This window comes from Seriola aureovittata, chromosome 17 (genome assembly GCF_021018895.1).
Source record: "Seriola aureovittata isolate HTS-2021-v1 ecotype China chromosome 17, ASM2101889v1, whole genome shotgun sequence".
NCBI lineage: Eukaryota > Metazoa > Chordata > Actinopteri > Carangiformes > Carangidae > Seriola > Seriola aureovittata.
The window spans coordinates 13488185-13514625 of record NC_079380.1 but is presented as its reverse complement, the minus strand read 5'-3'; the positions used below and the strand labels follow the sequence as shown (position 1 = coordinate 13514625).

At 42.4% G+C, this 26441-nt stretch overlaps 2 protein-coding genes across 2 annotated transcripts in view; one reads left to right on the top strand and one right to left on the bottom strand.

The window, feature by feature from the left end:
* Nucleotides 1–20761, bottom strand: part of coro7 (coronin 7) — a 108727-nt gene extending 87966 nt beyond the window's left edge. The window contains exons 1-7 of the mRNA XM_056401058.1: nt 20574–20761; nt 18187–18283; nt 17742–17822; nt 17438–17508; nt 16208–16394; nt 15023–15099; nt 10953–11003 (exon numbers count right to left, since the gene is read on the bottom strand). Of these exons, the coding sequence (XP_056257033.1) occupies nt 10953–11003; nt 15023–15099; nt 16208–16394; nt 17438–17508; nt 17742–17822; nt 18187–18283; nt 20574–20633 (624 nt within the window). The 5' untranslated portion in view covers nt 20634–20761. The remainder of the gene's footprint in view (nt 1–10952; nt 11004–15022; nt 15100–16207; nt 16395–17437; nt 17509–17741; nt 17823–18186; nt 18284–20573) is intronic.
* A 352-nt stretch (nt 20762–21113) lies between these two features.
* On the top strand, nt 21114–25971 carry dnaja3a (DnaJ heat shock protein family (Hsp40) member A3a). Its single transcript, XM_056401335.1, has 11 exons — nt 21114–21339; nt 22011–22147; nt 22236–22319; nt 22480–22686; nt 22794–22946; nt 23032–23179; nt 23649–23713; nt 23979–24107; nt 24233–24348; nt 24534–24631; nt 24919–25971. The coding sequence occupies exons 1-11, from the start codon at nt 21132–21134 to the stop codon at nt 24936–24938; spliced, it is 1365 nt and encodes a 454-aa protein (XP_056257310.1). The 5' UTR covers nt 21114–21131; the 3' UTR covers nt 24939–25971.
* The last annotated feature ends 470 nt before the right edge of the window (nt 25972–26441 follow it).

Sequence of the window (26441 nt, the reverse complement as noted above, 5' to 3'; positions counted from 1 at the left end):
CCGTTCATGCCAAGTAGTGTTAAAACGAGAATCCTCTGAATAGCAACAAAGTTAGTATTGATCGTAACGGACTGATGAGTCAGTTTACTCTACTTTGTGTTTAATGTTGTACAAGGGTTATTGTCAAATAACTTAAGTTTGTGCTGCTGTGTGGCAAGTTAATTTCCCCTTTGGGGTATCAATAAAGTATTACCTATTTATCTATCTATCTATCTATCTATCTCTCTATCTATCGTAGGCTAATTGAGATTGTGTAATATGGAAAAATAGTCAAGGTGGTAAAACTATTTAAAACAGACCGATCCCATATTAAACTGGATTTGACGTTATTTGATACTCATTGTTGTTATTATCATATCAGTGATTCTTCCACCTGCATTCTCTCATTCACATGCAAGTGATTTATGGCCAGAATTAGTTAGATTTCACTGAAACACCACTTTGTTGTTATTTCGCTTGATCTGTTCTGCTATTTTGCCAATTATCTCTAATTATGTAACCACCATATAAACCATTTCATTTTTTCACAGAATAATAACTTTGACATTACATTCATCAAGGGTCTCATAGAAAATAAAATTAAAAGGTTTGAAAACTGTACAGAGTTTTGGCTTTTCCTGATAATTAGAGTTGCTATAGAGCGCTGAAAGAATGGAAACTTGCTAACCCGCCGTATGATTAAACCAGCATATGGAGGAAACACAGACTGAAGTGCACAGACTATCCAGGCTGATTGAAACAGCACCAATGTCTGGTCAAACTAAGGTCAGCTAGCCTAGCCACGGATTGAGCTTACACTGCATTTTGTTTCCCTCAGAGCGCTCCGAGGTCGGTCTCGGGTCTTGTTTTCACTCTGTCCTTTGGAGGCTCAAAGGACAGGATTGTATACGGATGATGTCATCTGACAGCCTAACAGGTCAACCTCTGCCTCAAAGTGAAGTCTGATTCAGAGTAAAGATCTGTGTCTCTATGATTGTCCTAACATATTTATATACAACATGTTTTATAGTCATATATACACATAGCATTATGTCTTGCATGTATTCAACTGATGCACACATTCCCACCTGGTCCATACTCTCGGGACAAACATTACTTCACACACAAACAGCACGTGCTGCTTGCAGCTACTTTGCATGCCCTAAAACCACACACTTAACAAATAAACCACAGTAATTGATCATTCGTGAAACAACACAAGGTACAGAAGATCAACAACAAGCCAATTCACACCTCATTCTGCTGTTCTGGCTGTGAAAAGACCGAAAAAAGACTGAATTCTCCCAGCTCTTGTAATACCTCCAAAAGCAGCAGACTTTGGCCAAGTTTAAAGCAAAGACAGAGACACAATTTGCTGTTTGAAATAAAATGGATAATATAAGCAAAGCAGTGCAGATGTTGATTAAAACCACATTGTAGTTCCTGAAAAGGGAAGAGGAGTTAAAAAGGGCAAACTGAGGTGAAGTCACATGGGAGCTCTGTGATGCTCAAACTGTGCTGGTTTGGAAGTGCTGATGTTAACGTTATGATTCATTTCTTATATCAATCAAGAGGCTTTCTCTTCCCATTCAAAAATGATAACAAAAAATTGCCACGTTCACAAACGAGCGATTCCCATGTGAACTTACCTCATTTACCAAGTAACAGTGATTAATTCATTATTAAATCTTTCTTCTTGGCTTCACTTTCAGGCTTTTCATCCCTAAACTCTGAAAAAACACAGAGAGATTCAAACGACATATGACTGACAGCTGAAGAGGACACTAATTCCCATGATAATGAATCTTTGCTCTCAGGATGTAGCAGGAAAAAGAGCTAATCGTCATCCATTTTTGGCTCCAGGTGTCACCCACATGTGTGCGTAGGGTCTTAATTAGTTGGAAACTAAGAGTCCCAGAGCACCAAGCTCACTAATGAGGCCTCCGCTCACAAACAACACACACATGTGAGCAAAGAGCCCCATCACTGCCAGCTGGCACCCACTCTTACCCCTTTCCTCCAAACAAAATACTTCAGCGCCACCCCCAAAGCACACACCACCACAAACACTTACACACACAACACACACGCACAAAGACAAACTCTGTTCATTAGCTGAAGCAGCTAAAACCTTTCAAACTTCAAATCTTATCCTCCAAATCCCCATCCCTGAGCCCCTTACCCCACCCCACTCCTCAGTTCCCTCTCCAGCAACCAGAATGACCAACATTCATTAAGACATCCTTCTGTTTATACCTCGACACAGAAAACATAAGTCAAACATGGTATCAAACTAAACCCAAGGCAAGATTATCTCTTTATTTACAAGGAAAATATGCACAGGGAGGAGTTAAGTCATAAATACTAAGCATTGATGGGTCAATCATAATTGAGACAGACTCCATCCAGAAAATGGAACATCCAGATTTTATGCCACTGTTTTGCTGAGCTGTCCAGTACAGCAAAAACCCTGCCCCCTCATTAGGAAAGACTCCTGTCAGCCTCGCCAGATTCCCTCAGTCTTTAACTAACACTGGCAGTGGGGCAGCCAGTAACACAGGGAGCTGAAAGATGGAGAGAGAAAGGAAAAAGAAAAGGAGGGGGCAAAAACATCTGGGCTAAGTTAACCACTGGTTATTACCAGGTCCTGATCCCAGCAGGGTCCAGCGCTTTGCACGGTGCAGGCACAAAGCACCGAAAGAGGGCGAGTATACAGAGACAAACCACGGGAGTAGAGATAGAGGGGTGAGAGAAGGCAGGGAGGGAGACATCTGTGCACAAAAACAAAACAGATCTGCAAAAAATGATCTCATCTGAGGTATTTTAACACACTGTATGAAAAAATGCATTTTGATGCAGCAAGGCAAAGGCTGAAATGTCAAGACAAACCCTGATGACATAAAAGTACATTTCTATCAACCCTTAGGAGGTCAGAAGTCACAGGGATTACACTGGTTAGATGACAGCCAGCCTACTCATCGTCGGCTTGACCTCCACACAGTTACAAACATACTGTATATCTTGCCAGGTGTGTTTTCTCTGTATCATGACTTGCGATTTCTACAAGCAGTCAATGCTGTGAGTGCATCATTTTCTATGAAGAAAATAAAAACAAAAATTTGTCTCCCAGTCATCACTGTCAATATTTGCAAACTTAGTTTACACGTTATCTTGCACTGCTGTGTTAGATTGTTTGCTTTATGCCGTCACGTATTCACCGGGGAGGCAAAAATGTTATGAGGGGAATGCTGCTGTGTGTACAGAGGAATATTTCTGCTATGACATGTTTACATTTGGAAAGGGAAATTGATGTTGAACACAAACAGTATTTAGCAGTAAAAATCTGTGTTCAACAGCCACACTACACATACAGGAGCAGTGCATGTGAGACTGGCCTTTAAATCACACGTTATCACAAATGATCTTGTTACAGCCAAAGCATGGTCGCCAATACTGGCTATATAGACAAATACGTTTTTTTTTTTTTTTTAAAAACACAGAAGCCTTTTTGGCTTGGTTTCAGGTAAAATTATGCAGCTTGTGCATCTGGAATCTGGAGCTCAGTGTTGGGTAAGCATGTGACATATTCTTGGAATGAACGCCTGTTCTTTATAGACATTATATTTCACATTTCACAATGTACCCTGCGTATCCCTGTGGTGTTAGCATTAGGCATTCTCCAAACTGTAAACAAGCTTCATTCTGTGGGAAGCATCAAAATCTCATTCTGCGGCAAGTGCCAACATTCTGTGAGAAGAAATTATTTGTTGGTAGAGGACCAAACATTTTTGAGACTGAGAAAGGAATTCTCACATCTGTATCGACATCTGATGCACATTTTATGAAACAGTCTTTTGAACCTTGAAGAACAGATCTGTCTTTGACCCCCACCCCCACCCAACCTGGGGGTCGAAGCTCAGAGATGGCTTCCATCTGAGCCCACATGAGATTATTAATATTTGAGGTTCTGTAATAATAATACTAGAATGACAAAAATCATACAACTATACATTTCCTAATATTGTTTCTTTACAACATGAACAAATAACATAAACCAATAAAATCTGTTTTGTCAGGGATGTCTCTCCTACATTTGTTGAAGAAATACATTTGTTTGATTGATGTCTGAGGCAGGATATTCAACAGTTGTATATCGATCTCATTATTGAAGATGATGTAACTGTTTACATGAAATTAATATTTAATGATTTCCTGTATTTCACTGGAAATTAGACTATCATAGATTACTATAGATATTAACTAATAAAATGCAAATTAAACAAAAATTATGTTAAACTTGAATTAAGAATCAGAAACTAAGTCTGCTGGTGAGAATCTTGAGACATGACTGATAGCTCTTATTGCACTACAATTTCTTTGCATCTTTGCCAACATGTGGATCATACCGATATATCTGTCATAGTGTCAACTGATAATATCTGCCCTACATATCAGCTACACATTATCTACATATAACCCGCTATATCAGTTTGGTTATAATAGAGATATGACAAAGTTAAAATCTATGGGACAGAGACACCTGTCCAAGTGGAAGAAAACATACGACAGGTAGTTCAATTCAGCTTAACCCTCATTTCATGGAGATGGTGAAACACAAGGGACTGAGTAACAGCATCAAAGCAGCAGAATCTAGAGGCACAAACACCAAAATGAAGTTCTTCTATTTCACGTCACTTCTCTGAATGTTTCTCCTTCATGTCTCTCCCTCTGGGTTTACATCTGTGATACAAACTAAACTCTTCTGCTCCAGTCAAAGAGCTTCATTGTGCTGCCTGCCAGAGTCCACACACACACACTAAGCTCACTGTGCCCGCTGCTAGTTTACTCTGCCCGTAATGAGAAATCTGAGCATGGACACACATAAACCCACCCCCCAACCCCCACTTCCCAAACACACACTTTTCCAATTATAAGAACTCAAAGATACACAGATAACACAAATGCACTATATGTACTTTATTATGCCTGTAAGAGAAATCCAAGTATGGAGACACACATATATACACACACACACCTACCAGGGAGTTCAGTCTCAGTAATTTATGGCAGGATATAAAAGATGGTATGAGTGGCTGGTTGCAGCCACCTATAGCAGTGAAACCGCTGTGCTTTTTCTTGGCCCTGCCCAACGTTCCCTCCTCAAGTCCAAACCCATTCCAGCCCGTGGTCCTCTCTAATTTCACCCATAGCAGCAGAAGCTTGAGCTGAAAAAGAGGAATCTGGCCCCCAAGTCCAGCAAACTATTCCCTTTTCCTGTCTCCCTCCTCTTCCAGCGACCACAGATCGACAGCTCTACGGCCAGCACTGGCCCAAAACTATGAGGGGTATTTTCAGCACTGTAATTTGAAGCACACATGGTATACACAGAGACACACACTCATACACAGAAACACACACTCAGCAAATACACTGACATTGGGGATAGATCAAAAGATACAATAAGACAGGAGAGAGGAGAGGAGACACAAATGCCCACAAAGGCACGTGTCCTCACATCCATAAAACACCTCGGCCCAACAGGACCAGGTCAGTAAATGTGCCTCCTCTCCTTGTGTACTGGATCTGAGGAGTCGTATAGCACAGTGCAGGAAAGCAGGGTGGAGGCCCAACTACATAGAGATGTGAAAGGAACTCATCTGAAAACAAGAGGCCAGTGTAGGGATGTTATGGCAGGGAGGGCAGAGCCCAGTATAGCAAAGAGAGGGGGAAAAAACAGCTTTAATGCTACGTATGATGTTTGTCACCATTTTGTTATCCTTACACAGTATGTAATTTATATCTGCAAAAAAAATTCAAGGTTTTAAATATTTAAAGACAGCTTAATAACAATATATTAACTACAGTTTCACTCACTGGGCCTTTAATAAGTGCTTTTTCACTTTTAATTTTTCAGTCACATAAGCGGCCGTGTCCTTCAGAGTGATTGATTTAATATCTATTTGTAACAAGCCGTAAACTTAGGTAATACTTCAGTTAGATTCTTAGATGTGGAGTGGGGAACGAACAGAGAGTCGGGCCAAATAAAGAAGCAGAGAACAACAAAAAAAAATTCAAATCTGAAATTCACCCCGCTCTTCAGCGTTGGGACAGGAAGCAAAAAGATGCCACATGTACGGACACGCACTCTCCCCAAATGTGCCAACTACCTAAATACAACCGTCTCTGTGCTTGTGTACACACACACACACACACACACACACACACACACACCACACACACACACACACACACACACACACACACACACACACACACACACACACACACACACACACACACACACACACACACACACACACACACACACACACACAGTGATTACAGATGCAGTATACACTGCGCCTCCTGTCCAAGACCTTAATTACCCTGCACAGTCTTATTTCCCATAAATACAGCAAAAGCAGGGCTGTAATTAGGGCCTATATTTACCCCACCTGGCTAGAGGAGAACCCAGTTCACTGCTGGCCACAGGGATGAGCCAGCCCCACTCGACTACGCTGCCATGGGTGGAAGCAGGATACCAGTAGAACACAGGAGCCGTGGGATGGGGGGCATATAGGTACACCTCCTCCCCAAATAAGATGAGTAAAATAAAATGTTATCAACAGGTAGCTGTTCTAAAACATTCAACAAATTCTAAATGCCTGTGGTAGAATGGGACAGAACTCATAATAACCAATTGAAAGTACAAGTTCTGATGTTTCATTCCAATGAATAATGAGGTACTGGCAAACAAATGTTCCTTTATCTGGTATTGAATGACAAAACGTCCACTGTTCAAATGCAATATCTACCAGTGATTGATAACCAGCTAAATGCAAATATGTGATAAATAGAATGTGGTTACATGGTACTTCCAGGCTTCAAGGGTGAAAGAGCTCCGCCACAACAACCAGACAAATGATTTTGATTAGGGCAACAAATGATACACTAGTTGTGTTCCGCAAGGTCGGACATAAGAGAGCCGCTGTCTTGACTGCATCCAACCACTTTTGTAACTTTCCAAAACTTACAATCCAATGTTCGCACAATCACGCGGTCATCGGTCAGCTCCTCTTGAGCTTGCCTTTTTTTTAATTTTATTTTTAATATTTGTCACGCAACTATTTGAGGCACTTTTCATGTGTTCAGCTGACAGCAACACTATGATTGTCTTCCTGTGGAGAAAACATGCGCGATAATCACCATTTGTAAACAACATCACGTCATTCCCCTCTCTATGACAGCCGACTTTTCACTCCACCTTCCAGTGTGGCCGTCTGCATCACTCATAAACACTTTTGATGTCCAACATGACAGAGTTGGCAGAACTAGTTCCTACTACAGGCTGTCTGACCAATGACTGACAAAGGCAGATGTGTGCCTGTGTCCTGAGACACCATTTGTAGTGTTGGGTAGCAGCAAAAAATAAACCGATTAAAAAACTGGTGATACTAAATCATTGCCTTTTGTCTTAGATTTTTTTTTTCTTTAAGATGTACACATTTGTCTCTGTTACTGTACTACAAGTGAAACTCTTCCCACCTCAGAATAAGAGAAAATTACGCTTCACTCTGACGCTCTGCAGCGTTCGTGAGATACCGTTCCCCAGAAATCTTTTCAGAGAAGGGCTGTGGCTTCTTTTGATGAGGACAACTGACTGGCTCTCATGCAAGACGCCAAACAGACCTCCCAGTGAGGTTACAAATTCAAATAGTTGGGACACTTCTCTGTTTACTTTGTGGCCACACTGGCCTTTCCCTGGCATCACATCACATCTACAACAACAAACCGATCACAATGAAAAGGGGAGAAAGTGCTTGAATGTGCCCTCACGTCGGGCACAAACAATGTGGAATCTGCTTTAAACCACTGACACAATGTGAAATGTTTTGTTATGTTACGTTTTATGGTGATGAATATTGCTTTGCGGGTCTATGTAGAAATCAGAGCTTCACATTCTACTATGCATCCAAATTACTGCCCTCATCACGTTTGAGTGTGTTTAAGATTCATCGCCCGCATGTAAGCCCTGCTTCAGCAGATGGGGTGTTAATAGGAGTGGTGGTGGCTCTCTCATTCTCCAGAGAGAGAGAGAGAGTCACACATCTGAAAGCTGTCAGGGTGAGGCTCTGCCCACTCTGCTCTCCAAACTGAAGCCTCCCACAGCAGAACCGAGTGTATTTGAGAGATATAGGAAGGGAGAACAAGAAAGAAAGGCAACACAAACCCAAAAAGGGCAGAGCAACCCTCTAATAACTTTGATCTGGGTCCTAACTCTTCTTTAGTTTGAGGTGGTGAAGCCATGTGGGGAGGGCAGTGTGCTGACTCAGGCTTTTGGTTCTCCTCTCCGTGGCACTGAGGATTAATGAGAGAGTGGGGAAGAAAGAGAAAGAGAGGAAAAGAAAAACACTCAGAGAGCCAAGAGATTAGTAGACTTGATCCCTGAGTGTCCTGGTGGCCCAGCAGTCGGAGGTAACCTTTTTTTACACCGCAGACCATTTATAAATTTGTAATTTCGTTGCACAGCAGCCATGGGGGACAGAGAGGTCTCCCATTCTTACAGGCTTTTTCTTGATACTGAGTTTACAAATCGCACAGAAAGAGAAACGAGACAGAAAAAGCCAAGGAAAGACAAAGAAATGAGAGTCCGCAAAAGGGATAGTGGGCGAGCATAAAATCCAAACTAAACAAAAACTGGAACAACTTTATTTGGCCTGTCTTTCATTGTGGCTACTTGCTAAATTAAAAAAAAAAAGAAAAAAGTACAGAGATCTGTCAGTGAGACACTCAGGTAGTGGTCACACAGATTTCACATACAGCTGAATGCTGAAAGTGGTGATGACGGACTGGTTACCTCTTGTACCAGTGACCTGCTTTAATTAAAAATCTGTCAAGTGTTGATGGAGGAGTGATGAGGAAAAATGCAGCACATATGAAACTTGTTTATAAAACTTATGTGTTGGTCCAATATTATCATTGCCTGTATTGGTGGAACAACTATTCAGATCATTTACTTTCGTAAAAATAGCAATAAAACTATGTAAAAATACAAGTCAAATTTCTGCATTAAACAAGGCCATGTAACACCACAATGTACTTTGAGTATCAGAATCATAAAATCATAAAATTACTCATTACACAAACACATTATACTCTAATTCTTTTATTATTAAAACAGTATTATATTATATTATAATTGAGCTGTACTTTAATTTTGTAACCGGTAAATGTACTGCTACTATTAGTTACTTCATGTACTATTGGATGGTTTAATCTATACTAATGCACGATATATCATAAAGTAATCACATATTTTCTATGTAAAGTTGGAGTTAGCAAACTAACTATAGCTGCCAAATAAATGTAGTGGAGAAAAAAGTGCAATATTTCCCACTGAAATGTAGTTAAGTGAAAGTATAAAGTTGCAGTACAAGTACAAGTACCTTGTGGCCCCAGGGATTAGGAACCACTGCTTTAAAGCACAAACCAAAAAAGCTAAAATCTAAAACACATTCCTGGTTTCAATTCTGCCTTAAGAGCTTTCACATCTATTTTCCCCTTTTTCCCACATAAGGCCTGCTGCACACCACCGTCAACTATCTAATGAAGTCAATAATGACATAGACTTGGCTGGTATGTCCCAGCAGCAGTGCATCCCCGCCACCAGTTACCACTGGGCTCTTACTGGAGACGCCGTTTCAGACATAGAGATAACCAAATACTGATTCAGTATAAACTAATGAGTCCTTCTGGCTGCACAAAGTGATTTAACTGCAATTTTATTTGAATTACTTCAAGTCATTTGTTACACAGAGCGCACGCAGCGACCCTGGACCTGGAATAGTATTTACTCAGGCAATCTGGGGCACTGTTGAAAAGCGCTGCTTGATGTCTGTATTGCGTGAGCAGTGAGAAAGAGACGGAGAGATTCCTTGCACTGCAGAAAAATATAACAGGCTGCTGAAAAGCGGTGCGTTAAAACGACTTCAACACTGATACACCTGATGTAAACAACCACGTTCAAACACTGGAGAGGAGCCAGCCGACTCGGCTCATGTTACTAAAGCAAACACAGACGCACATGCACTGTACTCACACACTGTTTAGTAAAAGGCGTACAGTTGTACGTGTGGCGCAAAGAAAATAATCCACATGTACCTGTTTCACTGTTGGCTCCCTGCCTGTCAGAGTCAATGACATCACATCGCCTCTGAAACAGTGCGCCGTTCACGAAGGTGTCAAAAGTTTAAAAGCACAAGCGGAACGACACATGGGGGAGCATATACGCAGACATAGAGTCCGCGCATGTACACAGATATTTCCATACAGATGTGCCTTCCAGGTATTTCTGCTGTCTAATGTGTAATCGGCTGCAGCATGTAGTGTTTTTGCAGGATTCCTTGTATTTACAAATGAGAAAGCCTGAGGCAGTGCCAAGCATCTCAGTAATTAAAACACCTTGGGAGGTCCGCCGTTGAAATGTGTGAGAATATTTGCTCTACACTGACCAGTCTCTCACAACACTCACCCTCCCTTCTTCATTTTAATCTTCACTCAACTCACAAACGTTCTACCGCTCTACTTTCTCGCTGCTGGTTTTGACCGAGGCCGTCGCGGCTCTGGCCTGGTTGTCGTTGATGAAAGATTTCAAATGAGGGAAAAAAAAAAGAAGAAGAGTGGTGTCAGTGGAGAGGTTTGGTGCGGGATGGGTACCCGTGGGAAGAGGAGAGCAGCAACTTCATCCATAAATCAACAGTAGATGAATCACAAAGTGGCCCGTGGCGAGCTCTCTGGGTTAACATCAACATGTTTACCACTAGATGTAGTGTGGGAAAAAAAAAAAACTGCCAACAGTAAATGGCAGTGGAGTGACAGGGACCAAACCTATTTCATTCTACCTTTTGTGTTTTGTTTAAATAGATCTACATCAAATTCTCAAAGGATTTTCTAAAGTTTATAAGAGGACTTACCTGAACAGGTGTCAGCTGGGCCCTGGGGTCAAACACTTGCAGCATCTTGTCCTACACAGATGAGGAGAGAGAAGAAACTTTACTGAACTGAAGGAAGCTGGAAATGATTCATATTATGAATTAGGATAAATGATACAGTGTTATAAATCAGCTCAGCGCTGTCTGAGCTCAAAAACCTTTGGTTTCTAAATCACATTTATGGCGGTTAGTTGGCAACTTGGTTCCCTCTCATTCTCAATGCTTCTCTATATGGGCAGAATGTGAAGTAAAGTAATAATAACATGTGAGGGCTGTGAGGCTAGTCTGTGGTTTACTGTGAATTCTTCCTTTGTGAGGAGTGTGAATGTGATGTGCAAGGGAGGTCCAAGAGCAAATACGAGGTCAGGATTTAAGGTTCCAGCAAAGACACGAGGAAAAGAATTGGGCCTCCTCAATCAGCTGTAATTATTTCATAGAAACTGAAATATGAAAGCTAAATATTGAAAACATTAGCCGTCTCTCCACTTCAGTGTAATTTGGAAAAAGAACAACACAACCTCTCTGAAGTTTCCTCGTATATCAGTGTGATCTCACTGATTCATCGTGACCCCTCCACGGCCTCGTGCGCCTTGACCCCGACCAGCCCGAATACGCATTCGGCATCAATCACAGCAGCCAATCAGAGAAGTTCCTTCATGATTGAGAGGAAATGGGGCCTAATGGGATCAGGCTGTGACCGGGACATGCGTGTCTGCAGCCGTGTCACTCAATACCACTGTGTGACTGTGATCACAGCAGCAGAATGACATATGGAGCTGATAGCAGGTAATAAGTAAAAGGGCTTAGACTAAACCACGCACACACTTAACAAACATATGTCAAAGGGAATCAGGAGACACACAGTGACACAGTCAAGTACACACACTCACACACAGGGGGGCACTATGCACCATTCGGCCATACACAACATAAATACAGCATTTTATTCCATTATAGTTGAAGTGTTGAAGCCGATGATCAGCGTGGGTTTCAGCTTCTCTTTGATCTACTCCTCTCAGCAATCCAAAGGGGCATTTATTTGCTGTTTGTTAGCTTGAATAGCAAACATGGCTTTTATCTAGTGTGCCGTTTCTTTCTCTGCCTCTCTCCATCTGTGTATGTGTATGTCTATGTGTGTGTGTGTGTGTGTGTGTGTGTGTGTTGTGTGTGTGTGTGTTGTGTGTGTGTGTGTGTAGCCCACCCACGAATACGATGCCCCAAGGCTATGTCTTCAGGCCGCTGTGACCCAGGCCTAAGCCAAAGACTCGGAGAACAGTGTGGGAACACACACACAAATCGGTTTTCCCACCACATGACCTATGCATAAGATCCCACCTGTTGTAAAAATGCCAAATTCTGGCTAAATCCACCTCTGACCTATCAGCATTCTCTAAGTGTGCCAACACAGGACAACCGCACACACATACGGGCCCTGTAAATGTTGGTTGATAAACTACGGTTGCTGCTAACAATTATTTTCATTATCAAGTAATCACTCATATATAAAAAAATCAGAAAATAGGTCAAAATGACCATCGTAATTTCCCATAGTCCGAGCTGACATCGTCAAATGCCTTGTTTTGTACTAGCAACAGTCTAAAACACAACGATATTCAGTTTACTATCATACATAACAAAGAAGAAATTCTCACATTACAGCAGCTGGAACCAGCACATTTTTGCCATGTCTGGTTAAAATTACTCAAACTATTTGATTTATTTGATTTGATCATCAAAATAGTTGCAGATTAGTTTTCGGTTGATAGATGAGTTGATTAATCTACTAATCTTTGCTGCTCTATAGCAACCACACAAACACACTCAAACGAGCAAACACACTCTCCAAAGCCTATGACAATAATGCATATAATCTCATACACACACCACCTAACTACACTCATAAATGACAGAGGGCCAGGAGAGCAGTGTGTGCATTTGTGTTTGTGTGTCTGTGCTGAGACAGCAGCTGTTTAATCAAAGCGGCAGAGCCTCATTCTCAAGCTGCTGTTAATGAGTTTTCACTGCTGGTTTGCTGCACACAACTTTCTCATGTATTTAAACACACAGTCGCTGAAATCTTCAGCCATGGATGCTCTCCTCACTCATCAAACACATGGCGCTGCCATCCTCCCGTTCCTAATCTCCCATGGTTACCAGAGACAAAGCCTGTTGTGACTGTCAATTTGAGAATGCAGGATGTCTTCATCAATAAATGTGCCTCACTCTTCACTGAGAAATATTGTGTGGAGCCCAGTTTGAATGCGACTTTTAAAATTCAAGGTGGACCGTGGACCATAAATCTAGTGACACCTCATTTCCAAACTGCACACCACCCAGGCCTGTCCATCATTCGGATAAACACAGACTTTCCTCCATCCCTGCTCACGCTACCTGTGGATTTCCCTTTCCAAAACTGAATGGCGCCTTTCTCCCTCCAAGTGCGTCATAAATATACATCTCTCTAAGTCCAAACGAAGCCTGTCATGATTCCTGCTCTTTAGGGTGGTGGTCTCCCCTTCATCTTCCCCGACCTCAGCCCTGTGCCCCAATGTTTACCCTATGGGAGGGCCGGGGGATTGGACCCACATGTTGGCAGGCCTTATTTGCTTTAATAAGCTGGATTGGAGAGATTGAAAGGGGTCTTTTGGGTTAAATGACACCAGAGCCCAACAGGAGGCCCCCGGCTCTGATCTTGGCTCACATTTCCCCAAGCTCCCTTTCTTTTCAGGTGCCTTGTTCTTTCAGAGTGCACTGAGGCTGATGGTAGCTCTGCTCAGGATGATTATCCTGTCAAAGTAAATGCCATCATTTGGATGTAGCCCGTGATGGGTGGAGTAATTTGTTACTTGTCAGAGCAAAGATAAACAAGGGGGATTGGCCTGACAATCATACCTGTTCAGTATGCACATGTTGTAGATTATTGTGTCAAAGTTTATTTGGTCTCTAACACAAGTTAGCTCATCATGCATTGTCTAAAGTATACACCAGGGGGTTCTGGCTCATTTTCACATCAATCAGTCAATGCCTGGTTTCAAAAAGGATGCAAATGCATACAGACATTCACTCTAGTGCACAATCTGAGAGTTAAGAAAATGCCACTGGCTTTTCCCATAAACCAAATATATTCATGAAACAATCCCACCTAAACTCATAAATCCCTTCTTTCTCTGCCCCCTACTCTTAAACCCATACCACCTCCTCCTTCCTCCTCCGACACAAAAATATTAACAACCTAATGGAAAGCCCCTCAAGCTCTGTGATTGTTTCCTGATGACACAGATGAGAACGGTGCCATATGGATGCATAAAAATCCATAGACTTTCTCTTTTCTTAGCTTTCCCCTGTGCGCCACATAACTACTGTACATGTCAAAGGAATTACAGTCTTCAGTTCCTGATTAGACTTAAACTTGCATCAGGGGACGATGGGGTTCGAAGGGGCTTACAGGGCTGTGCTCTGGGGATAGGGGGTTGGGGGTCAGCTGGGGTCAAGACAAAACAAAAGCCATGATAGATCTATCCTTCACATGCAGGCGTGTGCCCTTATTAGTGCCTTAATTGCCAAGTTACTACAGTTTCCAATCTGATGAGGAAAATTTCCACAGGCCCATTATCATCTGTGGCCAAGATTTCTTTAACTGCTTTGTCATCACTATTAACATAGTAAGACAAATTGGCTATTATGTCTTTTACGTCATAGGGCTTTCCAAGTTTATTCTTTTTTTCTTGTAAAGAACTGCTCACTAATCTCTAATCCAATGTGTGATGTGATCCCCACCCTTTTTATGAGCATCACCCCTGTTGACATTTTGATGAAATAAACCCCATATAAGCAGATAAGGAGCTGCGGTGTCCAATGTGAGGCACGCTGCACTGAATGTGAGCCACTGGCTGCATCTAGTGGTCACACACTGCAACTACAGCAAACCAACCCCCGAACCATACACAGACAAAGTTGGTGAGGGAATAAAACAAAATACAACTTTTACTTTACAAAAGGTGAAGTGATGAAGGTCATTGCAATATATCTGGAGCAGCATGAGCCATCCTCACCTTGCAGGAGGAAGCCAGCAGGGAGCCGTCCTGTTTCCAGCTCAGACTCTGCAGCTGGTCGCTGTGCTGCTCCAGAACTGCAGACACACATATCAACATAGAGAGAGATGAGAGGAGGAAAGGACTAGAGACACAATGTTGATGTGAGACATGGACAAAAATGATTAAAAAAAACATTGTTGATAATGCAAACAGTGAACACAGAATGACTGCACACACACAAACAAGACAAAGAACATGGATATCTAACATCTGAGAGGTCACTGCAGGAAAAACGCAGGGATGAGATGAAGCCATAAATCAAGCACACAAAATTCAGAAACCACACAATTACACACCAAAATGGGGATGATTTACACCAAAGAATGGATCATATGTCCTTACAGTTTAGACATATGAGAGAAATTATGAGCATGACACATGTATTAGCTTGCGGTGCCATAAGTGAGCACAGCGCAGCTTGTGTGAATTGTTCAGTTTCAACAAACAGATGAAAAGAGATGAGAAGTGCACTTGTTAAGACAGCTACACACAAAGTGCGACATGAACTTAGATAGTCGAGGAAAAAAAATAGAACTCAAACACACACTCATTCAAATATAGATTTCTATCGCTCAGAACTTGTTCCTCAGCTACATGTGAATGAGGAATGACGGTGATGAAAGAGAGTGTGGGGGGGTACAGCTCATGAAAAGTTGGATCAGCAGTGAGCAGCAGCAGCCAGGCCAGCTGTCAGGGGATGGAATGGGGGGGGGGGGGGGGGGGGGGGGGGGCACAGTGTTTGTAGGGGTGGGGTGAGGCCAGAGGATAGTGACAATATCCTGAGGCCAGTCTGGGGAGACTGGGACCAGGACTGCAAAACCAAAAAAATTACCTCTGCTGCTCCAGCACTTAGACAGAGCCACAGGGCTGTAAAACGTAGGCAGTCAGTCAGACAGTCCCCAACGAAAGAAAAGAAAGCAACCACTCCACTTCAGATATATATTTATGTTACACACAGAAACAAAACAGACCACAACAAAACTTGAAGACTAACTGACAGAGACTGAAATGTTAAATGTAACAGACAGTGCAGGATGTACGACAAAGACTTTTTCTCGTGATGTGTGCTCTTTAATTCAAATAAAACTGTGCGCACAAACAAATGTTTGTACATGCGCACTTCATGAGTCCAGCTGTAGCTACCTGCTAATGGTGCATCCTGGCGACTGGTGTCCCAAATCAGGGGAGACTTAACAGTGCCGACAGCCAGCAACCCAGAGGAGGTGGGGTGGAAGTGCACCAGCTCCAGCCTGCCCTGAGCTGGACGCAGGATCAGCTCTGGACTGCTGGGCTGCTCCAGCTCTGGATCACACAAACGCCACAGCTTCACCTGCACACACAGAGAGGGGAATCAATAAAATAATATAAAATGATGGATCTATTTTGATGGATGTGGTCTTCACACCTCAGTGAATTCCTGCTGTTTTGAACATGAAATTAAATGCTCATGATTGTATGCTGAGACTGGTGTCTTTAAAGCAACATCAGACAAAACAGAGTTATATAACCAACTGTATGACCATCTGCTGATTGTGGTTATTTCTGCTGAAGTTATTAAGTCTTCCAGATGGAGCAGGCCGGGGTTGGAGAGGATCGCTACAGAAAACAGCTAAAATGTCAGGATGCAGCATCGCAGCCAGAGATCAGGAGATCCTTCAAGGAAAACATAGTTTTTACATAGATCCTCCCAAACTTTTGTTTCTGAGTCTGCATATGGATCTTATGAAGTGAAACTGCTTGATAATGAGTTTAAGTTAGCAAAATACACCCCTGAGACGTTATTCACAAGGAGATACTCTCTCAGTTCCACTCTAATTTCACTTGCTCAGCACCTGGTGAAGCAATACGCCCTGTTGGCAAAAGATAAGCAGAGTGAAAGTGAGCTGCAGATGCTGGGCACTGCAGACCACTCCATTTTTTGTGAGTGTGTGTGTGTGTGTGTGTGTGTGTGTGTGTGTGTGTGTGTGTGTGTGTGTGTGTGTGTGTGTGTGTGTGTGTGTTTGTGTGTGTGTGTGTGTGTGAGTGTGTGTGCTATAGGTCTACGTGTGGCAATAGTTGTGTGTGTTTACACAGGGCTCTGAGGTAAACCAAGCTGCTGCGTCTGAAGATGCAGGACCACACTCAGCAGATTCCAGTAAGTCAGGGCACCTGTGGCTGAGGATAATGTGCTGAGAGGAGAGAGTCTTCAAAAGGTTTAAATAACAAAAACCGAAGCGGTTCATATTGCTGTCAAAGTCCAGCCAGGAACAACAAAGCCTGAGACGATGGAAAATGCACTTCAGTGTAAGTATACCTCAGCAAAATAAAGCAAGATTAATACAGAGAAGGAACGTGAGAAACAAATAAAAAGAAAGACAGCATTGAAGAGCTCACCGTCTCATCTCCAGAGCATGTTGCCAGGAGACTCTCATCAAAAGGAGAAAAGTCCATATCAGTCACTAGATCTGGCAGAGAGGAAGGAAAACAAATGTAAAATAAAAATTAGATCTGGGTCACAGCTGTCTAAATTGATTTCATTTCTGAGCCAAGACATTTGCATTTCTCATATGATTTGAAAAAGAGAAAAAAAAAGTGTCTTCTAGGGTTGGAGTGATGATATTTATGCAGACGGAAAATAGAGAGACAGAAAAGGAATGCAAGACAATATTGTGCTGATAAAAGTATGAAGAGAAACTACCAGAATGGCAAGAGATCTGGGTGACTGTCCATTGTCCATCTGAGCCTGGTTTGACTGAAGACAGGCCCAGCATACCTCCACCTGTAGACACAGGAAACATCACACACACACGGACAATGACATCCATCATACTTTAACCAAGCACTCCACGGTTTATGGTGCCAACTACTGCCTCAAAATCCAAAATTTCCTCCCAGCTCTCTGTGGATTATTGCTCACTGTAACTAAATTAATATATATTTTATATTTTTCTTCAATAAAAAAAATGTTCTGTCTCTCTTCTTGGGAATTTTCTCTGTTTTTGGCTCTGCTTTGTGTTCTCCACATTCTCATCTGATAAATGTGGACATTTGATGAAACAAAAGCAAATCTGTGTTTAAACTGTAGACAGTGAATCCTTCTGTTTCCATGAAGCAAACTGATGACCACACTTTTATAGCCTTACCAGCCTGCTCGGTGTTGAAGGCCACCAGCTTGGAGCTCGCTTTGATGTGGTTCCCCTGGCAGGAGAAGGAACCAGCACGGAGGTTGTTGATCCATCCCTGGATTTAAAGACACAGAGAGCACAAGTAAGAGTTCATGGTAGATGAAACAAGGGTAACATAATGCACATTGATAACTGGGATCACACAACATAACAGAGAAAACTAAGTATCATTCCGACTAAGTGTTTCATCAGACCACAGTGTAATGGAATTTGACAAATTAATAGAATCATAAGTGTTCACTTGACATGTGCAAACAAGAGCATACCAGCAAGCTGCACTGAAGAATCCAACAGAAAAACACTGCTCATGTGTTCATTATTCTAAAAAGCACACGCAACTGAGTTGCTTTCACAACCAGACTAAGAAAAAGACATAAACAGGAAGAATCTGGCTGAGAGCACGCACGCACACACACACACACACACACACACACACACACACACACACACACACACACACACACACACAAGTGCCTCTGAATGAGCAAAGTGTTGAGGAAGTGGAAGGGCTCCCTGCATTGCACAGCACAAAAAACTCTTAAAACCTCTTTCATAACATTAACAAGGCAAGAGCGCCAAGAGGACAGAGTGTCTGCACAACACTCTCCAACAACTACTGCTTCGTTGCTCCTCCGAAAATTGTTAGACCAACCATGACAGGCATTTGGCCCACAGAGGGCACTTAATAGCTGAAACAGCTTGGTGAGGAAAGATGTATTACTGCTCTGTTTATGTACACATGCGTTTAAAAGCCCAATTGTGAGTGAAGTGTGCATCTATTTTAACTTGATTACATAATTTTGTATGTGTGTCTGTCGAATGACAAGTAAACAATGAATACAAATATTGCTGATGTATCACAAGCTTACACTCACACTGTGCAGTAGCAGTTTCATTTAGAAGAAAGATTCAATAAATGAATTGTGATCTAGCCATACATGAATTGCTTATTATTATTCTCATGATTATTACTCAATTCCTCTGCCACTGGCTACCTGCATAAGAGTTTCGTCCATGTAATTCTATTTTCTCCCAAAACAAATCTTGGTTAGATTTCAAACAGGTACAATTATTCCACTATATCACCTGCGTTTTAAGCCTCTAGCTACAGAGATAGAAGGGCTGTATCAGGAGCATCCTAACCTGCATGGATAATATCAAGGACACATGTATAATATATATGGTATGCATTTTCTGCATTTAAGAGTTGAACTGAACACCTTCTGTTGTGAATCCATCTGCAGGCCTTAGATTAGAATGAACTAAGGCACCAGAGACTGTGTTCAGTGGACTATAATGGGACAACTCAGTGCCAGCCAAATGAGTTACCAAAGTTCATTCTTAGACTACGTTTTGACTACTCTCTCTTATTATGTAGAAAATTCAAGCTGTTCTGGATCATCTGAAGAGAAAATGCCCCACTTATCTTTGCTTGCATGTCTCCCAATCCCCCCAATCCCTGCAAACCTGCCTCTCTCCTCACTTGCCCTATTTTCTTTCTTGTACAGTGTTTAACGTGACAGCTCCTGTCACATGACTTCATGATTGGAATAGCCACACATATTCACTTGTCTGCTGTATAAAGGCGTAGTTGAACATTCACAGCTACAAAGCACCACCTGCTGTCTCAGATCCTGTGCGGAGATTGGAGAGATACCAAGAACATCCTCTGCCTCTGAACATACCAGGCATTTCACTGCCTCAGTAAAAACAAGGCAGGGGATTACATAATACACCTGAGCCAGGAAAGCTGCAGGGGTTGCAACTTGACAAAAATGGGTCCACAGGGTCTCAAAGAATGGCAATGTGCATATTTGTATGTAAGGCACTCCAGTCCAGTCCAGACAAGCCGCCTCTTGCAGCCTCCAGGACAGCCATCATTGAAAGAGAGGCATCTTGATAGCAATATCACTTATCACATTTGCCTTTCAAATGTATATCTTTCCCTTTGGCTGAAACAGAAAATCTGTGCAGACAGAAAGAACTCCAAGTGTGTAATCAAAAAGTGTTGATTACTGAAAATCAATGAGAAAACTCAGTTAGGTATAGTATAATGGCATTATGATGGACGTCACTGCAACATCAGATGTAGGCTAGCAGCTCTATGCAACCACATGGCTCGTAGTTTTCACTAGTTGCCTTTAATTTTTATGAATACAAGTGTGTGGATTCAAATTTTCGTGTACTTCTCTCAGTACTATGCAGCCTTCCAGATGCAGGAAGTTCAATATCCCTAGCAGGCAGGCAGGCGTTCCCCAAAACACCACTTAAGTAGCACGGCTATTAACCAGTGCTAATGTTAGCTAGGAAATTTGGCTCTACCCAGACGCTCGCGAGCTACTCACATCTTTCTTGGCAATTTTCGGAGTGGTGTTTTTGAATTTGGAGGTCTTAAAGCGATTCATGCTGCCCCTCTCAAATTGACTTTCGTGCCTTCCGGGTGTCTCTGTCGAGCTGGTTGGTACTCTGCAGAGGGCTTCTGCTACAGCTGACAGCTCAGATTCTCCGAGCGGTGTATGCTCGCTTTGCTCCTCAGAGTTGTCCGATTGGGCGGACTTTTCCTTTTCACACACAAGAGAACACCCCCACACACCCGAGCTGCCACGTGCTACCCTGGGTCTTAAAACATGTGCATCCTTTTTTTTAACTTGACACTTGTGATGCTCACTTGCAAAATGAAACTGGTAATGTTTGAATAATTTTGGTCAGTCGTAACTTATACCTGCTGTAGCCGTTCGCGTGGAGTTTATAAAAAGGAGGAGTACAATTTAACAAAAACTATTACAACTCGTTTTTCTTGAGAGAGCATCATCTTGAATCATACTGAATATCTTTGCGCTGTCGGTGACGCCCACTCCGTCCCGGACATGCGCAGTGTGTTCGCAGCGGCGACTAGTGAAAGAATGATGGCGTCCTCGGCTGCTCGCTGCTCCTCACGCTGGGTTACAGTCATCGCGTCCTCTGGACATCGCCGGGCCGCCGGCGCTGTTGTCTGCAGCAGCCATGGAGGGGTCCGCAGTATTTCTACAGTGGGAGCGGAAAAACTGTGGCGAGGAGGGAGCCTGGTGTGCGGCGGGGCAGGGAAAGCGTTGACATTGAGAGGGCTGTCAGGTGAGTGCTGTATTAGCCATATGGTATTGGCCTGGGCTAGGCTAGGCTAATTTTTTGGAGTAATTTCTGGTGTTCTCGTGTGACGCAGGGTCAGACAAATGACTTAACATAGCCAGATAACGGCTCAAGCGAACGTTTAAGATAAGATGCGCTTATAACACAAACGCATTTGCTTGCATACGCGAGGAGGTAGTTGATCAAACGTGATGTGATCAGTCTTGCTAACTTTGGTTTACAGTCATCAAGTTGAAGATGCAAGGTGATGCCGGTGGCACATTGAATTCTATGACCGGTTAGACTCTGTGACCTGTTTAGTCAGTTGTTTCTTAAATTTGCCTTTGTTATTGCCAATGGCGGAGTCACTAGCATACTGTTTACCCGCAAATAAATCATCTCCGGCTTTACAAGCGTTTGTGTTTCTGGAATGTTCTTACTATAGAGCTGATTAACGTAACCTGTCCAACTTTTGCAAATAAGTGTTTACTACATTTATTAATTTCACCAACGGTGAATAGCTGTGATAACATGCAAAACATGCTAATTCAACTGTCACCCAGTGACAAATCTGTATAGTCAATTAGCAATTGACACTTGCAACCTGCATGTAACTATAATGCTGCTCTTCTAAAAGGAATAATTTACCCTATTACCCTGTTTTGACACATTCACAGGTCTCAAGTCGCCCCATGTTGTCTGCACACTGTCATTTCATACAACTGCCCCTGCTAGCAGTAAGCAGGACTTCTACCAGGTCCTTGGGGTACCTCGCACCGCAACCCAGAAAGAGATCAAGAAAGCCTACTACCAGGTCTGTTCCTCCCTGACACATGTTTACAGTTTGTATTGGTTCTCAGCCAATCATTACAGTAGTTGACAGTGTGTTTGTTGTCCCTCAGATGGCCAAAAAGTACCACCCTGACACCAACAAAGATGACCCACAAGCCAAGGAAAAATTTGCTCAACTGGCTGAAGCTTACGAGGTTTGATGTCTTGTCTTTATTCAAGCTTTCGCTTGACATATCTACTCTATATTTGTTCTCACAATTATGTATTTGCTTTGAAATCTATGAATAATAATTTCTTCATCCTCAAACTATCACATCAGAAATACAAATTAACCTTGCTCGATGTCTCTCTCAGGTCCTCAGTGATGAAACCAAGAGGAAGCAGTATGACACGTATGGCTCAGCGGGCTTTGACGCTGGTCAGGCTGGTGGAGGGCAGCACTACTGGACTGGACAGGCCAGCAACGTGGACCCAGAGGAGCTCTTCCGCAAGATCTTTGGGGAATTCTCAGGAGGACGTGGGTTTGGAGACTTCAACGCCATGTTTGAACAGCCACAGGAGGTTGGTGGGATAGAGTGCCCTTGATTATGCTTTTGGTTTGATTTAGTCATTTTTATCGGTGCATATTCAGAGTGATGAGTTTCTGGCTCCCTCTTTTTGTGGCACAGTACATCCTGGAGCTGACGTTCACCCAGGCAGCAAAGGGGGTCAACAAAGAGATTTCTGTTCAAATAGACGCATCCTGCCAGCGCTGCGATGGTAAGGGCCACGAGCCAGGCACTAAGGTCCAGCACTGTCACTACTGCAACGGCTCTGGCATGGTAAGGGCTCTGACACCCTCTTCTAATGTTCTTAAAAGTGTGTGTGTATTGTATCACTAAACAAATGTATCATCCCCACCTGTAGGAGACAGTGAATACGGGGCCATTTGTGATGCGCTCCACATGCCGTCGCTGTGGCGGCAAAGGCACAGTCATTTCCACCCCCTGTCACTCCTGCCGTGGGACAGGACAGACCAAGCAGAGGCAGACTGTGATGGTTCCTGTGCCAGCAGGTCGGTCACACTCAACTCCCTGTCCCACTCAGTACTGTTAACATACTTTAAGTACTTCAGGGTTGTTTTTTTTAATTATCACTATTAATGAACATGAAAAGTCACCCAGCAGTCAAAAGCAACTCCTGTGTGCTTTCCTGCAGATTTTCCTAACCTCCTAGATGTTGCAAGCTTTTATTGTTTTAAAAACCACATACACTGCATGATAATACCATGATAGAATAAATGAAATAGTTTGAGCCTTGACTGAAATTAAATCTGTAGGTTAATGCTGTTCGTCACAAATCATAATGATCATAATGAAAATTAAAGTATAACTTATCCTTTAGGTTAAAGTCCAACAGAGGCCGACCATGATTCTATCCACCTTTCAAGCCTAATTTGAGGCTTTTCATACTCAAAACAGATTTCTACACTTAACTGTAATATAGATGATGTAACCATCTAACTGGATTGTTTTTGCTTTAAGGAGTGGAGGATGGTCAGACAGTCAGAATGCCAGTTGGTAAGAAGGAGATCTTCATCACATTCAGGGTGAGTATCTGTATCATCATCATCATCATCGTCATCACCACAACAACAGTGTAACAAACCCAGGCCAAAAATAAATGAGCTCTCCAGGAAGTGCTTGTTCACCTCCTTAATAAGATTGTCACGTATGTCTGTGTGTGGACGAGTGAGAGGCACTGAGCTGTCTGAGCTCTTTGATTTCAAATTAAAATACCGCAGATAAACTGAGGTGCACTGTTTTTTAATACCGTGTGTGATTGATTGAGATGTGTTCGGGTTTGGGATCCAGGTCCAGAAAAGTCCAGTGTTCAGGAGGGACGGCGCAGACATCCACTCTGACCTTCATGTCTCCGTGGCACAAGCCATTTTGGGCGGCACGGCCAGAGCACAGGGCCTTTATGAAGCACTCAACTTATCAGTAAGTAGACATGGACATTCTCAGGGGAAACATTTCAAACACATAATAACACACTAATAGAATATAAAGAGGCAGCTTGATAGTTTTTATTTGATTGATGGGTTTTTTTCCCCCCCTGTCTTCAGATCCCTGCAGGCATCCAGACAGACCAGAGGATCCGACTTGCGGGGAAGGGAATCGCTCGTGTCACTGGCTATGGCTTTGGAGACCACTACGTCCATGTCAAAATAAAAGTACCCAAGTAAGACTCCACAGACAAACACACATATTGTTCGTTTTGCTCTTTTTATTCCCTGGAGACACAAAAGGACATTTTGATTAAAAGAAATAAATAGCAAATAAAAGCAAAACAGCACACAAAAAAATTCCAAATCACAAGGAATATGAATAAGATGTTTAGATGACAGAAGTCGTTTTCCTCTGCAGGACACTGACAGACAGACAGAGAGCTCTGCTAATGAGCTATGCTGAGGACGAGACGGAGGTGGAGGGGACGGTGAACGGTGTCACTGCCACTACCACAGGTAAGAGAAAAACTCTCCATGTTCCTACTTTCCTTTACTGACATGGGGTTGTTAGGGAAAAGACGGTGCAGTTTCAATCTCTATCCAGGTAGGGGCAGCAGAGGTAAGCAGTCTGAGGCAGGGCAAAGCAAGACAAGGGATGACGAGGGGGAAGCAGAGTTGAAGGGGGGGGGGGGGGGACTTGCCAGTCTATGGGATGTCCTAAATATCTGTCCTGCAGTGGTATTTTTAAAGTGATACACCACAAAGAGTCCTTCCTACAACCATTTTCTTTTTACTTCTTCAAGGTAAAAGATCCTGGAACTGAGAGGCTCCATCAGCGGGTCAGAGGGCAGAGAGGTGGACAGCGTACAGCAAAAATGGCCCAATTATAGAGAACAAGACAGAGGTGTGAGAAGTACTTGGTGGTGGTTGAGGACCTACAAGGGACCTTGATGGATCAGTACAGGTCTACCTACCATTCCCTGCAGTGGATAAAGAAGAGGATTACCTGCTCTGTTCCTCTGCCCAAGTGGATCCACACACAAGAGGATGTTCCAGTGCACCAATCACCTCTCTGTAAAAGGTCCATGGAAACATGATGATAACAAAATCCATGCGAACAAAATAAATTATTGTATTGACAAGGACTACAAATACAGTCAAAAGTTTTATTCAGGATTAAATGACCCTCCTGTATTTAATCCTTTTGTTCTGTTCTCTTTGGTTTTGTTTTCACAAATGCTTGAATTTCTCCTAAAACTCTCTCAGCACTGTCAGTCCTTACAGGTTGAACATTGTCAGACTACGTGTTTACTTTTGAGTTTTAAGTGTTGGACGGTGTAGAAATGTGTCTCCTATTTTGCGCTTCTCTCTCTACACTGTGAAAGTTTTAGGCTTTCCTGAACTATGAACCCTGATAAACATGATATGTCCCTCTTTTAACCCTTTGCATTGTGAGAGAGAAATCACTTGGGAGATCTGAACCATAATTACATTTGTACATAGACAATGGTAGATTATACATGCAACAATGTGTCATAGAAGAAATATACTGTACAGCTATAATAAAGCTATGGTCTGGGAAAAGCCTCTGTTTTTATATAAATTAGAAAGGAAGTATAAAAAAATAACTGATTGCTTGGATATAAAATTTTGTGCATATGCAGTTCACCCCATTTAGATACAATAAAACGCATTACAAAACACTACTAAACTGCCCCCAACACAGTCTTAACATTATGAACACCACATAGAACTGTTTTTTGCAGGGTTATTGTATTAGAGTACATTGAATTGCACAGGTGTACCTAATAAACTATCCTGTATTTTCACTAATGAATAAATCTAGTAGCATCATTCTCAGTGATCCTGTGTGGACATTCTTTCTACAATTTTAAGATAATGAGTTGACTTCCAATATGATGATATTGTCTTTTTATATAATATGCTCCATAATGTCAGAATAACTGGCCACTTACCACTCAGAAGTCAAAAGCAGCAACCTAAAGTGACTAATACATGTAACTTGATTCTGTTGATATTTCTGTACAATTACTGAGCAAAGCTCTCATTAGAATAATAGTCTAAAGCCACGTTAGCAGTCCTGAGAGCAAAGAGGTGCTTTGAGTAGTATTAGTTGTTATTCTTTTTTTTGTCATGAAAGAAGTTACTGGACAAACTGAAATTTCAGTCTTATGACACTAGATGAAAAGTCACGGATCATCACTTATTACAATTTACCCTAGGATGAGCATGAATGTCTGTAACAGTCTATGGTCTGTACAGCAATCCATCCAGTAGACGTCTACATATTTCTTCCAAACCCTAC